The sequence below is a fragment of the Anas acuta genome, chromosome 3 (genome assembly GCF_963932015.1).
Source record: "Anas acuta chromosome 3, bAnaAcu1.1, whole genome shotgun sequence".
Classification (NCBI taxonomy): Eukaryota; Metazoa; Chordata; class Aves; order Anseriformes; family Anatidae; genus Anas; species Anas acuta.
The window spans coordinates 2,618,852-2,636,910 of record NC_088981.1 but is presented as its reverse complement, the minus strand read 5'-3'; the positions used below and the strand labels follow the sequence as shown (position 1 = coordinate 2,636,910).

The 18,059-nt window shown below is 44.2% G+C and overlaps 1 protein-coding gene and 1 long non-coding RNA gene across 3 annotated transcripts in view; one reads left to right on the top strand and one right to left on the bottom strand.

Annotated features, from left to right (window-relative positions):
- EFEMP1 (EGF containing fibulin extracellular matrix protein 1) overlaps positions 1-3,344 on the top strand; it is a 48,949-nt gene extending 45,605 nt beyond the window's left edge. For both annotated transcript variants that reach the window (XM_068675301.1, XM_068675302.1), the window contains exons 10-11: positions 48-243; positions 2,154-3,344. In XM_068675301.1, the coding sequence (XP_068531402.1) occupies positions 48-243; positions 2,154-2,312 (355 nt within the window). In that variant the 3' untranslated portion in view covers positions 2,313-3,344. The remainder of the gene's footprint in view (positions 1-47; positions 244-2,153) is intronic.
- Positions 233-17,337, bottom strand: LOC137853208 (uncharacterized). The gene is made up of 3 exons (XR_011094322.1): positions 16,988-17,337; positions 9,871-9,942; positions 233-344 (listed from the first exon to the last, which is right to left on the bottom strand). It is a non-coding gene; the product is annotated as an uncharacterized lncRNA (long non-coding RNA).
- Between the last annotated feature and the right edge of the window lie 722 nt (positions 17,338-18,059).

The window sequence follows — 18,059 nt, the reverse complement described above, 5'->3', positions numbered from 1 at the left end:
AGAAATCATGTTTTCAAGTATCAAGTTTATCCATTTTTGTTTTTCAGCCGCTGTGTCTGCCCCGTATCAAATGCCATTTGCCGAGAGCTGCCTTACTCTGTTGTGTACAAATACATGAGCATCCGTTCAGACAGAACAGTGCCCTCTGATATCTTCCAGATTCAGGCAACCACTATTTATCCTAATACTATTAACACATTCCGGATCAAGTCTGGAAATGAAAATGGAGAATTTTACCTGAGAGTGAGTATTGGTTGAAGTCAGACCCTGAGCGGGCTATAAAACCACTGGTGCTGCCGAGGTGTTAGAGTGCCTTGCCATTTTGACAACTCCATCAAGCGTTCCTGTAAGAGAAATACAGCATAGAAAGTTTATCAGCTTTTTAATATTTCCTTATTGAATGGACTTGGTTTACAGACTTCTAAAAGCTTTTACCTGCTCTGCCCAATAACTCTATAAACTGAGAATCAACCCATTGTAGTCACTTGAAAGGAACACCAGTAACAATCATGAATATTTAGCAATCACAACAGCTCTGCTCTTCACCCTGCACTAATGTCCCATGTGTATGTATTTAGAAGAGGGTCATAGAAAGATTCTTTGTACATTTTTAATTCCCCATACACAAAAAAAGAAATTAAGTCAGGAATAGGTTGGGATGGAGTGCTGATTTCAAATGATGAATTCAGACAAACTTGCAACCAAGACTGTGTTGAGCGAGAACTTTTTCTTCAGTGCTACAGCAGTTTCAGAAAACCAGAAGTTCAAGTGACTTATGGCAGCAGTATTTCCTGCTGGTACAACAAATGTGAGTAGATACATATGAATGAAACTGTCTGTAACATCTACCTTAAGATTTTTGAAATCAGATTTTTGGAAGATTAATATGGACCAATTCCTGGAAAATCCTTTGTTTTGTGTGGCTTTACACTCAGTAAAACAGAAACAGCCCAGAAAATATAATATTGTTATTAGTTAGAAAGTTTTCATTTATCTATTTTTTCTACAAATCCAAAGGTTTCAGTATTTTAATAGTACAATAGAAAAGTAAACCAAGATATGGCATTGCCTATTTACACCAAGTCTCCCCAAGATGGGAGCAAGGAACTCCTTACTTGTCTGATTTGTTCTGGTACTGCCTGTAAGCCAGTGCTCTTCCCTGGATTTCTCTTCCCTGGATTTATTGCACATCAAAACCCCATGCCTACTCCCAAAGCACCAACTGTTATTTAAAGTCGACAACTCTTAAGAACAAGTTCACTCCAGCTCTAGGTAGGGTAGGACTCCAACCCAGCCTCCAGACTGACTTTTAGACTGACAATTCCAACCTTCTGTTGCCACCCAACAAGCAATCACAGGCCTTAAATAAGGAAGCATGTGTTTATTCCTGCCAAAGCACCGCGGTAAAGAAAGGCTTGCCTAGAAATTATTCCCATTGTTTGAGTCAAGTCTGAGCGAGGTCTCTGGACGCGGATTCCTTTGTTTAACCTACTCAGTCCACATAGGGAAAAAATTATCACAGGTAAAGGGAGAGATGTGTACCCTTTTTATCATCTGTACATTTTGAAGCCTTTTTACAAGCCAGTGACATGCCATCTTTCAGTCACGTCACCGCACCAGCAGCACAACCCCAGCCTGGAAAGAGCCTCAGGGGGCTACAAGAAGGGCAGCAACAGGCATAGAAGTTGCAAGAATTCCCAGTTTTTCAGGGAAAACAGCTTCTGGAGTATGAGCCATGGCATGGACTTAGAGTTTCCTTCCCTGAACAAGCTACATCACTGTTAAATACATTAGGTTTCTCTTGGTCTAGTTATTCTTCATGTATTTTAAAAGCTGATAGATGGGGATAAAACAAAAAAACGTCCTGGGATAGATTACCACTTTTCAGATCCTTTAGGAGAGTCAGTATAACCAGGAACAGATTTTGCAGCGCAGTTTATTCCTCTGAGCCCTAGTCAGGTAAAGCTTCCCCTCCAGCAAAGCCAGGTGTGAGATTAGTCATGACCATTTAAAAATGTTAAATAATACTTACATTGTGCATCCCTGCGCTGAGACAGAGCATTTTTGTGGCGCAGTTACACACAAGCAGTCCCTTGATACAGCTAGGGAATCTTTTTAAATTTGAATTAAACTTTTTCCCTCCTTTCTTTCAGCAAACAAGTGCCGTAAGTGCAATGCTGGTGCTGGTGAAATCCCTATCGGGACCAAGAGAACACATCGTGGATCTGGAGATGCTAACAGTCAACAGCTTGAATTACCGTACAAGCTCGGTGTTGAGGCTAACGATAATAGTGGGACCTTACGCATTTTAGGGGGTTCCAGTAACCCTCCGCTGGCACTTAAAGCAGCCAAAGAATATTATCTTAAAGAAAGCACTTACTATTTTATTTATAGATTTTGCTCTTTTTTTATTTGTTTAGTAAAGTGATATCTTTAATCCACACATTACACGTGTAATTCAAAATTAGTAGATGTGTTCCATAGTATAACATGGGCATTGTCACTTTCTGTATAAAGATTTCAATCTTTTTTATTACCTTACTTGGCCTAGATACATACTACACTTTCGTATGAGAACTGTATGTTCGTACTCTCCTGTAAAACTTCACACCCTTCCTAGCCAAATAGGTCATGCAATTAAAGGTGATCTTTTGTTGTTTTTATTTTAAATTCTAATGCAGCTACTGACAATCTCAAGAGGAAAAAAAATATAGTATGAATGATACACAAAGTAACGGTTATCTGATAAGCTAAAATATATTTCTTTTTAACTAACTTTGTAACAAAAATAAGTCAATAAAAATCTATTTCTGTAGACATTTATGTGCTATCAGGTGGTTTTTCTAATCTGGGTTGGGGGTAAAGTTATGTTGTAAGAAGTGTTTTGCATCGGGTTTTTATATGCAGATTGTGTTAACCGTGCCATTCTGCTGTCTCCAAGACAAACAGACCATAGTAAGAAGGTTTCTCCGACAACGAAAAACTCCAAATGGAAAAACAGCACGCTGGGCACTTGCGTCAGTGCTTGCTCCCAAGAACACTGCTGGTGGTTACTGGTTAGAGGGATACAGCACTTTCAGACAGAAGTTAACATGCCGTTTTTCCAGAAATATGTTGCATTCTACAAATTACGTGCATTTGCTTAAGTTATATCATATATTTTCAGGCACTGTCCTATTCCTGCTCTTATGATTTGGATGCATCATGTACAGTGTTCATAAAATTTATTTCTAATTCAAGAACTAATAGCATCTTTTGTAATATGTAAAATCTTATTTCTTGTTTAAAATGTAGCAGTTAATCCTTCGATGTACAAAATTTTTAATAAAGATCTCTTACCGTAATGTATTTCCTCCTTTTTGTTTGTCTTACCAAATCATAACCACATTAGAGGGGTGAATATTCAGCTACTGTGGAAGTCAGCAAAGGCCCCCCGAGTCCTGCAACGCCTTTGTGGAAGGACGAACTTTACCTACTGAGTTTTAATGCCATTAAAATAAAAACATACCAAGATATACGTGTCACTAGTTAGCTGGTGGTCTAAAGGAAGGAACCTCTATTCTACTTGAAGTTCATTTTCTGTAGAAGATACTTGAATAATGGATACATTACACACACAAAACCCGCTTGTGGTGGAGACCCAGGGATTCAGATTTACTGAGTGACTGAGTCACCCGCGGTGAGGGCTTCCAGGGGCTGTGCCCAAAGAGACGCACCGAATGTGGCTGGAGGATCTGGCATCCAGAGGTCCCAGGACGCACAGCAAACCACGCTCCAGGATACAACTTGGAATCGGCCACAACCGCTCCGGTTTGGGGCAACACGTCCCCCACGCTCAGACAAATTGCAGAGCAGGACCCTATTACCCAGCAATCGTTCCTTCAGGCACTCATTTGTGGCTTTAAGCAAATACTCTGGCTGCCAACAGGGTCAGAGCACACGGCTGTGGCACAGGCCAGAAAAATAAATAGCGCTGGCACAGGGTCATGCTGTCATTGCCTGGGGCCCTGGGGCTGTGGGGTAAGACCACAGGTAGCCTTCAACCTCCTCCACAGAGAGGAGCTCACCAAGACCGAGCCAGATGGAGGCATTTAATCAGTTTTCCACAGCAAACACACTCACCATGCCCTCCGACATGCAGAGTTTGGCTCACAGGAGGCTCCCTCCTCTCCCCACTCATCTCTCCAAACCTGCTGGGTCTGACAGGTAGCTCCCTACCCCACCCCAGTGGGAAGGCAGACACCTCAGGTATTTAAATTCCTAACTAGCATAATACAGCATCACCCACTCCAAGAAAGAATTAGTTTTATTGTTTCTAGATTTAAAAAAGGCCTATTTTCCCACATCCAGCAGAGCCGAGATGGCTTCACCTCCTTAAGCCCTGGGACCCACAGAGTGCGGGGCCAGCCCCTGCTGCGAGCTCAAGAGCCACAAACCATCCCTGGCGTGCCCCTCACTGCCAGGCTCTGCCCCAAGGACTCACTCTGCCTTCAAGCTCTGCCAACACAAACAGGCTGCTTATTTACACCAGTTTTATCACCAGCACTCACTTGCAATCACTGGGAAGGCAGAGAAGCATTTGTGGCAGCCCCACAACCACGCCGCCCCGTAGCAGTGAGAGGCCTGGCCAGGACCACGGCTGCTGTATCCGCTCCAGTTTGCAGCTCCACCAGCCCAAGCACGCTGCTTTCGCTCGGCTACAAATCCATGGGGCCTTTAGAATGCCATCAGCACACCAGGCGCTTGAGTAATTTCCCTTTTGAATCTCTGCTTCTCAGACAATGACCCCAGATTGATCATTTATGTATGTGTACATAAATACAACATACTTTGGTGGATAATACCCAAATCCAGGCAATTTACCTGGATTTCCTGGTAAACCCAGGAAGCTTGTACATACTGCAGGAACCACATACGTGTACGTTCTTAGCTTCGTATCACGTGCATCCAATGGCATAAAAACAAAGGCAGTTGCAAGTCCAGCCTGCCCATTCCTCCACATCTCATCATGCTCATGGCCTTGACATAAACCACTTATTTCTGCACAAACCGCCCGGCCAACTACCCTGCTCCCCATCTGTTTGCAATATTCAGGTCAATACAAGACAGCTTGCAACCCAAAGCAGCCAAGCCAGGGGCTACCACGCAGCTCAGGAGCACGGATCCAGCTGCTTACCAGCACTTGGACGTGGGCCTGCTGAGCCCAGGACACAGCCGCTGGGTGTGCGCCCCGCTGACCCATGCAACAGGAACCACGGCACTCCCACAGGAACAGGAACAGCAGCAGCCCCTCCAAAACAAAACTGGGGCAGGACTGAGGAGCTGGGAGAGGGCAACTGGTGTTTCAGATAGGCATGTGGTGTGTGATGGAGCCTACGCATATCCAAAAAGCCCATAAGCAAAAGCAGAAGGTGCCTGAGCAAGGAGAGCGTTTGTGCGCAGCGCTGTGCCAGAAAACGTGCGTGTGGTTAACAGGTTCATCCCATCCTAAGGCTGTGGAGTCCCAGCAAAACTGCTACAAGAGCTTAAATAACTGCTTGGGTTGAAAGGAACAGAGAAATCCCAAGGAGGGACCTGAAGGGAAGGCACTCAGCCTTTGCTACAGCAATACCATTATCAGTAACACGCTTCAGGAAAGTTTCTCATATAAATCTGCTGTCACTTGGAGAAGAACTTAAATCGGGATCACATGCAAAGTTTAATATCTCCTCAGAAATAGAAAAGAGGGAGGAAAAAGTTTTAAAGAAATAGGACTGAGTAAACAGAACTTCAGGGAAACAGAAAACAGTTCATTCACTTCCCTGAGACCACCTGAACGCAGAGCAGTGGGATTATTTTGCTTGGAAGGCTCACAAATGCGAGTTTATTGTTGAATCTCGTTTCCATGACTGCAGAGAGTTGCTTATGTTTTGAATGATCATCCATGTTTCTAACTTTATAACTCTCCTATTAAAATATAGAACAGCTGCTGCCCCAGTCAGCTGTTCGGCATATGGAGCCCACCAGGGACAAAGCCCACTGTTAACACGGAGAATTATTTTTAACGCCCTCACATTTCTAAACCTCACCATCATCTCAGCAAAATGGCACGCTTCCACCCTCCCCAGCTGGGGGAACACCTGCGTAATACAGCACTGAGCTCCACCACATCTGGTACGAAACCCAATTTTATTTCATCTGGCCAGCAGAAAGTTATCAGCCCCGGTGAACAGAAACAGGGCAAAAAGTTAACTGCATCTTGTATCTGGGGAGAGGCAGCTGTCTAGTTAAGTTGTTTATACAGCAAACATTTCTGTATATATTAGGAGGAAAGAGAGCTGTTTAATAAAATGGAGATGGCTTAGAGTTGCCAAAGCAAATTTGAAGGACAGAGTGCAACAGCTCTTGTTATTTTTGCATGGGGAAAAAATACACTCCTATTTTATATTGATAGAGGCTGCATACGTTGAGCAAGTGATCTTTTTTAAAAGAAATAAGCTCTCCGTTAACTCTTACTAAATCATGATTCATTGCATATATTCACTCGGTAGAAAAAGCTGCAAGAATTACAGCAACCGCTGTACAGCACCAGTATGAGAAAGAGGCAGGAAAGGTGTCCCCTGCTATCTCAGCAAACACCTCGGTAGCAGGATTAGGGGCCCTGTGGATGGGACACAGCACTGCATCCTACAGACCTGGATTCAGACACGCTCCAGGGTTTGTTTGTAACACACACACACACACAGACTGCTCTCGCTTGAGCTGGAAATCATTCTTCCTGATCCCGAACCCCAACAGTCCCAGAAAAGACACCAGTGCCCTGCATCTCCTCAGCATGCTTCAGCCCAGAGCCCAGAAGTGACAGGAGCGGCTCTCAGCAAGCCCCAGCCTCCCTCCCATCCTCGCAGGCACAGCCGCAGCACTGCAGCAGCACCAGCCAAACTGCCTCTGCCCAAAAAGCGCGCTCTGTTGCATTTTGTCACCCAGCTTAATGAACCCCCCGTTCTACCCCTCTACCTCCTCCCAGCCAAGAGGTATCACCTAAAGCCTCCGCAATTCTGGTCCAGAAAAACTCTACCGAGGATCCACCATCCCCATCCACACAAAGGCACAGAAAGGCTTTCAGATTTAACAGGCTGCCAGCTGGGTGGACAACGGGAACATATTTATGCTTTTAAACTCTGAAACCACAACCATGGAAGTTGCACAGGCACCTCAAGGTCTAAATCCTGCTGGTGCAACTCAAGAAACATCTGAATTTGCAACCACCTCCTCTTGAGGGTCACATTTTCTTGTGCTTTGAATGTTTCTGTAGTATCCACATGCAACATATAGGAATGTTTCCTATACAGAACATATATAACAAACACCCAAGTGGGAAGTCAAGAGAGCAAAATCCTCGCAGGCGGCATGGAAACTAGGAAAACAAACAGATTTTGGAAGCTCAGAGCAAGGGCTGCAGAGGGGAAGCCAACATACCAAAGCAGCAGGGTAAAAGGCATTATTAAAATCAATAAGTCATCCTCTGCGAAGTCGAGGCTGTGTATGAATGAGAAAAAAACAGGAGGCCAAAGGAACGACTCACCAGTGCCTGGACTGGCAAACCCAGCCTTGTCCAGGCACAGCAGAGGTAAGGAGCCTCCCGGGAGGCCAAGAGGTGGCTGATCAGAAAAAGACAACACCGGAGCAGAAAACCAAATTGAAGCTGCATCGTGTTCCCAAAGGAGGAACTGGGCAACGCCGCTGTGCCAGAGCTGTTCCCGCAGGCAGAGCACCAGTGGACCTGCTGCCAACCCAGCAGCTGATGCAAGAAGGGGAGCAGCGAGTCCCGCCAGTGACATCCAGCTGGTTGGGGCAGCGGGAGCACACCTGGAAACACAGCCTGGGAAAGCTCCCACAGAGCAAGGAATAAGCCCCAGACAAAGCCAAAGGGGATAAATGTAACGCGATGCACATGAGGAAAGCCACCCCAGCTTTAAGTGGGCAGCGGAGGAGCCTGAGCTGGCCACAGCAGCCTGGGAGGCCAGCATCAAGCTCCAACAGCTCGGTGGAAACCACAGCTTCAAAAAGCAGCACCAGGACTAGCAGGGGGTGCCACATCCATCATCCGCATCAGCACCACGTTTGGGGAGCAGCGGTCGCTCCCGGCTCAGCCAAAGCCACAAAAGCATTAAGCCAACTCAGATCGTACTCTGCAGGGGCTGTCGCTTCCCCCCAGAACCACCATTTTAAAGAAGGGAAACAAAAGTGCTCCTTCGAGGCAGGAAAGCAGAAAGGCATTTTGCACAGAAGGAACAGCGAATCGACTCCTCCACAACAGCAGCTTCAAGAGGAAAATTCAGCCCAGCTGAGAGGCAGTGCCTGCGGGAAGGCAGCAGGAGCCAGAGCACTGCAAATTATGGTGTTTCTAGGAAAGGCACCTCTGGACACACTCGTTAGACACAAATTGACCCTCAAAGTGATTCAGAGCCTGACACTGAAAGCTTACATTCGCTGCTCTCTCCCCCTGTCTCTCCCCCAGGCTCCCAATGATGTGAAACTGAGAAAATTTTAATCTGCTCTGAATTTAAAGGAGGAAATACAGTGTACCAAGATCTTGATTCAACACAATTGGACTTCAAGGCAGTAATTAAAGAACAGGCTTAGCTCCTGCAGAGGTATCAATGGAGGGATAAAAAACATTTCCCACAATTGCTAAAGATTTTCACATTAATATCTGCTTATTTTTCAGACATTTCCAGTTAACGGAAAAGAGCCAACTGCAATATTGTACAGCTCCTGGGGAACAAATACCCACATTCACCCCAGCACCCGTCCCCTCCTCACTGCCTTACTGCCTTTCCCCACAGAAAAACGCCCGTCCCCAGTGCTTCCTGGGGCTGCTGTGTTTCACGAGAGCTTTAGGAGCTGGCAGAGGTGGGTGGGCAGGGGGGAGCATGAAGCACTGTGTCTAGCGCTTGCTGCGAGGTCAGCACGTTTGTATTGCAAACCAAACCCCAAGGATCAACATGGTAATGTGAGACCTCAGCAGGGTCAGAAGATTTCTGCCTCTGCTCTGGTATGCTGGGGAGGGAAGACCCAAATTATACAGTGAACATCTCCAGGAGAGCACTAAGATTTCATTAGAAACGACTACCGTTGGATAGTCCCTCTACTGCACAAAGGCCGCAGCTTCTTCTGTTCTCTGCAAACATGGAGTGGATCGACTTGACAGATGCCTATGTCCTAGTGCAAACCAGACTCGTGCATCATTTTCCCCACTAGCACTGGGAAAGAGACAAACCTGATTGAAACTTCTGCAGGAGCAGTGCTTTGTGAGCCTGCTCCATCTGCAGCCCAGCTCCTGCTGGCATTGGGAAGCTGCCCCCTCCTACAGCCCTTTCTTCCCCTCTGTGAAGCACAGGCATTGCTGGCTGCTACAATTCACTTCACAGAAGCTTGAAACTTGCTAAATTCCATCCCAGACATTTTTCAGGAATGTTTCCTTGCTCAGTTTAGGATTCCCCCTCCATTTCTGGAGGTAGCAGAAATTAAAATGAGGCTGCAGTGATGACATGGCACTAATACAACTTCAACTTGTGGTTTGCACAAAACTTGCTCGCATGCAAACAACGCAAAGTTACAAACAGAGGCACCACGCTCACATCATGGCAGAAGGGATAAAGCCTCCCTGAAAGATGTTATATATACAAGCTTGTGTATCTAAGCTCGCTGGCCTGGCCTTCTCCTATCAAGAACTAGCAGTGAAGTTGCTACTTATCTCTTCAAATAATCTGAGGCACATTTTTTGGGGGGGACAAAGCACCCCAGCCCAGCATCACCTACCTCTGAGCTGCCTCCCCCATGGGCTGCAGACCCTCCACCACACCCTCTGCTGCAGCCTTCTCTTACCTGAACTCAGTCCCTCCACTGCTGTCACACAGCTACAGGGATCATCTCCATCTCGGGACAGCTGGGATGTTTCTATGGAGCAGAACAAAAGAAGTGTTAGCCTTTAGCATTACCCAAATTTGCACACATTTGGGATGAAGGGTTTTGGTTTTTTGCTCTCCACCACCATCACCCAAGCCAAAACCAGTGCTTCGGGGTGAAAATATACTGTCTAGATGTTTAGAAAGATCAGCCTTGCTCTGAAAATTAGATGATGCTTTCAGGCAATGTGGGATAGTTGGTGACAGGGGTCTTTCTCATGCCACAGGCCCCAAAATCACCCTGGATCAGCCACACAAACTGGGGCATTTTGACAGCCGCTTCCTGAGGTTGCCTGGAGTCCTAGAAAGGATGTAAAATATTTGTAGTAATTCCCTGAACAAACCCAAGAGGCTTCCTCGAAGCAGAGCCCTCCGCTCTGTTGACTCGCACTTTTAAAAGGTAATATAAATTCCACTTAGACTGGTTTGTTTTGATGTTGAAAATTGGTCTCCATAGACATGGTTGAAACCATGCCCTGGAGCGCAGAGGCCAGAGCCAACAACCACACGGCCCTTCGACAGCGCACAGCCCGCGAGCTTCGGGAGGTGTAAATGCCACCACGGGGGGACCAGGGAAAGGCCGGGAGACCGAGGGGGGGACAGGGCACTGGGGCCCCCCCTCATGTCCTTTGTCACTCCCCCACCACAGCCCCATCCCACTGCTCACGTATTTCCTTCACCAGGCACAGGCAAGCGGGCAAAAAGCCCCAGAGAGCTCACAGGAAGCCTACAAACATTTTCTTAAGAAAAGCTCACTCTGCGTTGCCCCACAGCAGCTGCCTCAAAGGCTGACACAGTGAGGATCATGGCTGCCAAGCAGAAAGAGCAATAAAAAAATATAAGAGTGAGACAAACAGGGGGAACGCATAGAGAAAAGACAAGTAGAGGTTTTTATATGGAAATTTATATTGAGGGTAACATTCCTGCCTAACACAAGCTTTTTAATACTTCCGGATGCGCGCCTGGAGCCAAAAATCCAGTGAGGTCTGATGCTACAGCAGTGTTTAATGCAGGGATGAGGAACATTTTGCAAGAGCTCCAGGTTTCCTCAGCACCAAAACCCATGCAGAACAACAATTCCAACTCTGCCCCCAAAACCCCACCACAGCACCCCAGCAGGAAAATATCACAAGCTCCCCAAGAGGCCAAAACATTCAGGTCCTCTTGAGCATGGGGATTCACAGGTTGGTTTCCCAAGGCCAGCTCAGCACTGAGCACAGCTCAGGATGGCCATGAGAGTGACACCAGGAGGGGATAGTACTGAGACATGTCCCCCAGGTCAGCGGTGAAACAGCGGTGAAACAGGCTGGTCTGAGCACTGCACAGACCAGCCTGTCCCATGGGCACCGCAGCTGCCAAGGCCAGCTGCTGCTCGGTTTCTAAATTACACCAGTTCCTCCCATACAAGATTAAGCCACCTTGAGGCCACTTCAGTTTACACATGGGAGGTTTTGAGCATTTCTGACATTTTGCAGCTCATGCGCTGCCTCTTTTCCTGCTCACCTCATTTCACCCCCTTCAAGTGCACCTGTTCACATTTACAAGCTCACACGCTTCTCCCCAGGGCTCCAAAATATCAAAAGGATCACTCAGCAAAATAGCACCTCACCCACATGCAAAATGAAGCCCTCAGTGCCAAGCAGCTCAGCTCAAAGCACATAGGATCTTGTTTGCTCAGATGCATCCATCACTCCACAACATGCTTCTTAACCTTTTGAGACACTTCTGGGTTCATTAAATCCCACTTGTTTATTAAAAGTGCCAATAACATATCCTAGAAATAAATAAATGAGCTGTTAATCCTAAAAGCATAAAATTGAAGACCATCTTGGTCAGCTCCACATGAAAGACAGATACCAGATGAAAAAGCCCAATAATTTTGAAAAGTCTCAAAATTCCTTATTTGTTTACTTATTTGACTGCACACAATTTCAGTCTAGCAGGCCTGCTCAGGTGCCAGACCTCATTCCCAAGTCTGCTCTGTCAACAGTTGACCTTGAATGCTACATAGGTATCAGCCAGTTTTTTAAGTTTTGCCAAAAATTAGATCAAATATAAAGATCAATGCCTCTGGTTGTCACTAGTTACCGCTGTGGGGAAATCAGTTACCAGTGTGACTAGTCATGTTCAAACTGCAAACAATTAAACACACATTTTTGCCTAGCCAGAGTAGTAAATATATTTCAAAGAGATCTCTTTTACTCTGTACATTTCTGAATGCATCAAGAAGATGAACAGGCATAAATGGACAGTACTGGTGTGCACAGGAACTCACAAGGCAGCTCACAATGTACCGCAACATGGCGTAGCTAGAGCTCCAAAGCCATGAACTGAAACACCAGCTGAAGCAACACCATTAAAGAAGCTCCAAGCACGGCTTTGAAACAAACACTGTTTGCTGGGATCCAGACAAAGATTGGAAACAAAAAATTAGGAAGACAGCAGCAATTATATACAGATGTTGCCCACACAACCAGTTCATACCAAGCTGCACCTTGGATCCGCTAGAGGCTGTTGTCTACCTGTAACACAGAAAAAACCTCCCTCTAAATGCATAAGCATTTATAATTGAATCTGCATCTGATGGGTGTTAGAAATGTATTTTAAAAGTTATGAGAAAGCTTTGGAACTGCAATCAATTCCTCCACACAAAAGAGCTGACTGGCTGGGTCTGTGAGACCAGAGGCACTGGCTCCACAGCAGCTGCTCCAGAAGGCTTTGTAAAATATCTGCATGTCAACCTGTACAATAACTATACACATCACCGGTTCACACACATCTCTAGCACCTTGATCATCAAATACAATGAAATTCCACTCCTGGACTTCTGAAGATCTCAGAAACCAGCAAGAAGGTGCTGAAGGTTTTTAAGCAGCTTCATGAAGACAGGAGCATTAAAACTCCGTATTGTGTGGCAGAGTTCATCACCACAAGACACAACTCAAACTCCCACAGCACTATTGTAGGCAGGCTTCACCTCACCCACCTCTGACTGGGACAAAATGTGAACAAAAAGCACATTTTCATGTCATCTAGGGGATTTGGGGGGAGCAGGACAGCTGATGAGGGAAGCATGCTGGTAAGTAGCCTGGCCAGGGGACACACAGCCCCCTGCCACCTCAGGACTTCACCAGGGCCCGGCCCAGCCTCTTGGGCCTGCCCAAGGGCTGCCATCGGCAGCCACGGGAGAAATCCCCTCCAGGACGCACCAGCCCACACCCTTGGAAGAAGCAGATGCTGAACAGACACCCCAAATATACCTGCAGCAGTTTTTTTGTTTGTTTTCTGCTTTTTAAACTGCAATCCAACAGCATATCCCACAGCAGCAAGGCATCGAGACACGGGCCTGGCTGTGGAGGCCAACAATATCCAGACCTGGCAGCATTAGTCAAAAAATTGTTTTATCCTTCTCTGCCTCACCCAGGCTTTAAATCCTTCCAAAGGTCAAAAAAAAAAAAAAAAAAAATCACACCTGATGATTTTCCTAAAGGAAAAAGCAATGTGGGAAGCTGAATTAAATGAGAACACATTACTGACAACGTCCTGAATATGGCTGCTGTGAGCTTGCGTGCATGTGGTTATACATGCCTGTACATGGCCATTTAAGTATCCTGAAATAGCAGTAACAATTAAAAATCACTTAATGATAGGCATTCCTTCAAAGCTGGGCTGTAGACTCTGAATCCAAGGGCAGAGGGATAGAGTATAACCTATCCTGGGAATATCACCTCAGAGCTGTTTTAGAAATCAGTCCAGCACCACAGATCAAAGAATCATCACACCATGAACAAACTTCTGCTTTTCCTTCAGATGCTCCTTATACCCGCTATAAGGAGAGTTGCAAACAACATACAAGGGTTACATGGGGGCTTTCAGGGTGCTCTAAGAACAGGGCTTTTTTTTTTTTTTTTCCCTCCATCCAAAGTCCTTCCTGTACTTCGACTGCTGCAGTTGCTACTGCTGTGTTCAAAAACTTCATATATCCTTCTACACATTCAGATCCCAAAATGCAGTTGACTATTCTTAGTTTTAAAGAGCAGAAAACCTTATGACTATCAACAGTTATCACTCTACTACTTTTACTAACAATTCTGGCATTTTGAGCTAGTTGCAGCTTGTGTAAGTAACCACAAGAACTGAACAGCACATACCTAACTCCTTTACAAACCTTGCTTTCAACAATGCAGTAACATGCAAGTATAACTATAGTAAGTGATGATGGGATTTATAACTGAGCCCTGACAATTTTTTCCCCCAAAAATTAACCTTAAACTGCCTTTTTTCATCCTTTTTATAGAAGTACATGTTATCTCCTAATCAGGAGACCTAGATGAAATTGTAGTATTTTTTTTATACCCCAAAAGCTAACACTGAGATTTTTCACCTAAGAAAAATACATTAAAAGTGAACATAAACAAGTAGGGACTCCCAGGAGTCATTTTGAAGAAATAAGGTTATTCCAAATCATATTTCAAATTATATTATTCCAAATCATATTTCTGTGTAGTAAAATGAGAAAGCTCCTTACACTTGCTTGACCCAGCCCTGCCAAAATCAATGACATGTCATAGTGAGAGGATAGAGCCGACATGCTGGAAATGGATCAAGGATACAGCACTGGATGACAAACTGCTGGATCATTAGCTCTTAATTTAAGCTTAGACCTTCTTTTTAAGGCAAGTGGATGAGAACAGTAAACAAAACCCATATCAATCACCACATCCACACAGTTTCCAACTCCTATTTATAGTTTTACTTTGAAATTAAGGAGAAAAATGCAAACCATCATGCCAAACTGGAAAGAGAGGGAATGGATAAGGCTGCTGCTTTATTTCAAGCGTGCCTTCCGTCATGCCCATAGAGTTGATGCACACTCCAAGTTTGTCAGTGTCCAAAGTTTCGATCTAGCCAGTTAAAAAAAATAAAGACTTGCCTTGCATTTCACAGACAGCAAATATAAAAATGATTTAACTGTTAAAGTGTGTTTAAAAAAATAAGACACCAAGTTCAAGCACTCTTCTTATATGAAAGCTTAATTGATCATTAAATAGCTTTTCCAAAATGCCTTATCCACAGTACATAGTCATAAGTAGCTTTTCAATAGACTAGAAAAGCTCCAAGTTTATCTTTTCAATTTTTTTCCTATCAAGATCTGATGTACAGATGAATCACATTTCACCTACACTCCACTGCCCACTTGAGCCACACCATCAGTCCTCATTGCTGCCCTCCTCCATTCCCCTCAGCTTGTTTAATTACCACATCTTTCACTCATCCACTGGGTGTGAATACAGAAGTCTTCCATGTTATCAGAAGCAGTGTTAATTCAGTTTTGGGAAGAGAACTAAAATCATCCCATACAGCCACAGGGCTTTTATACTTCTCTGTTAAACCGCTTTTTCCCTGGTTTTCTTTTATTTTTCTTTGTGTGTGTGTGTTTTGCTTTGTTTGTTTGTTTTTGTTTAAGAAAGCATTGAATGCTCAGAGTTCATTTAAATGCCTGGAAAGGCTTAAAATTACACCTCAGGGTCCTCCTTTTTAAGCTATGGGTTTAACAGCTCCTTAGTATTCCCATTGTGCACACACAAGTGTCAACTAATAATCTCTTGTAAATAAATTGTAAATTCTCCTCATTTCTCCAAATGTTCCCTTTCTCTCCAAGTAAATAAAACTTTTATTTTTCTCCCGTGCCACTCATTCATCCCCACAAGTTAAAAATTACCCATGAGTATTTTGCTTGATGACACCAAATAGGCACGCTGTGGATTCATCTCTAGGATTAGAGCCCTACGAAGCAGTATGTAATGAAAAGCAAACTGTTGGTTTCTATTATTCCACAAATATTCGGTGCACACACACATCAAATTTCCAAGCAAGCTGCAGTGGGGGCGTGTGGGCAGAAGCCACGCTGTGCAGGACTTGCTTTGGCCTGGCCCGCACCACCATCTCCCCTGGTCAGCTAACCAGTGCCATCGCATGGCAGAAGATTAAATAGGCAAAGGTGTACGAAATAGCTCGTTGCAGGATGTTCCTCCCTTCAGGGAGCTTTCTGCAAGTTTTCACAGGGTACTCTCAATTTCTTCACCATGGATAAAAGACATCTTAAGGAAAAAGAAACATTCTCGCCACAAAAAGTGGTTTTCACAGCCTTTCTCTGAGCTCTGAGGAGCATCCCCTCAGCCAGAATTTGGGATAGCAATGGAAGGGGACTTGCAAAACACACAATGGCATAAACCCAGACCTATGAGGCCACAGCCACTGTGAGCTGATAGATGATCCTCACCCCTGCTTGCAAGAATTTCTTCAAGAAAGCCCTCTTTCCTCTCAGTATTTTATTTCCAACTCCATCAGCTGCTGCCTCTCAGCTCAAGGCAACTGTGCTCCCACATTCACATCTAATGTTAGTTGCCCAGATTTCACAAGTTACAACATTTATTACAACAATATTTATCCCCATACCTCCTTTTTCCAACCAAAATGCCCTCATTTATGACAATGCTACAAATGAAAAACAAGTATTCTAGGTCCACCTACTCAGTGCTGTGCTCTGCCCAATCCCATGAACATCCCTCACTCTCCAGCTCAGGACCCACCTCCAAAGCACATTTAGCAAATTTAAGAATCTACAACTATTTAATAGAAATCTTTACAGAAGCTCAAATGCTAAATGAAGGATTTACTGGGCCTACACACTTTAAGTAAATATACATGTAGCAATCACATTTTATCCATCATCTCAAAATCAAACACAACTACTTCTTAACACTAGAAGTAGTGAAGAAACAAAAAGAAACAACTAGAAGAAACAAAAGAGATTTCCTCTGGCAACCATTCCATCCTCTGTGTTACTCATGCTTCATAGGGTCCTCAAGGCTCAAACAGGAACAAAAGAAATGTGTACCTCAATTCAGAAATCACAGCATTAATTCAGGAAAGAGAGATCCACATTCTCAACTGTTTCTTCTGTGCTCAACCTTTACCTAAGAGAATTACTTGGTAATAGAGATGCCCAAGGACTGCAGAGCTGAAGCAGTTACCCACATCTCCTGTTTGCAGCCATCTGCTGCTCCTGGAATGAAGACACCCAAGTACCAAGGCAACACACTGCTTTCCCAAGAAGAGCAGCATCCATCTGCTATGGAAGGATTGATTACAAAGCCCATACAAGTAAGTTTTCTGAAAACAGTAGGGAGATTTACTCCAGCAATTATTGCAGTTAGTGCAAACTAAGGAAAACTAGCAGCACATTAAAGCTATCAGAAAAGAAATGGTACGGTATTAAAGAAGATATAACCATGACCAAAAAAAAAGGGGGGGGGGGGGGGGGGGGGAGAAACCAAGTAAAAGAGAAAATAAGTTGTTGTAAAAGCTTATTTTGATGTATTCTTCTAAGGCTGTTTTAGAAAGCTAGGTTGAGAGCTACAAATCCTACTTCAATAAGCTTACCAATTCAAAAAAGATGCTTTTCAGGTGTGGCCAGAGGAAATTTATAGAATATTAAAGAATATTTGCCAGAGGAAAATATTTAAATAAAATGTAGGCAAAGTGTTGAATAAGTGAATTGTACTCTTGCTTTTTCACGTGATCAAGCATGAATTTTCTTTGCTTTCTACTATCTTGAAGTAACTCTGAATTCTTGTCCTTTTTCTGTTTCAGTGGTATGGCCTTAACGTGTTAGCCCATGACTGTTATGAGGCCCATAAACCTAAGGCTTCTCATTTTGGTGAGTGTGGAAAAAGCTATCTAATAATTTTGGTTTAAGTCAAAAGATCTGTTTTCAATGCTTACTGTTGTTTGTGAACTGTTTAAGTCTTCTAATGCATTTTCAAATGGAAAAAATGACAAGGTTGATCATTACTTCTCAAAAGCATCATCTGAAAAATAGTTTTTCTAATGTTTATTCTGGATTCTTTTTACAACCATACATAATCTCAGCTATACAATTCATTCTTTGGTACAAGTAATGTGGATGAATTACATTTTTTTTTCTTCCTGAAGCATACATTTTGCATGACCACTTCTTAGTTTGAAAGTGACGGCATTTCTGTGAGAAAGATTTCAGAACAATGTCAGAATACAAGTTTTGACTATTATTGATCACCGAAGTTA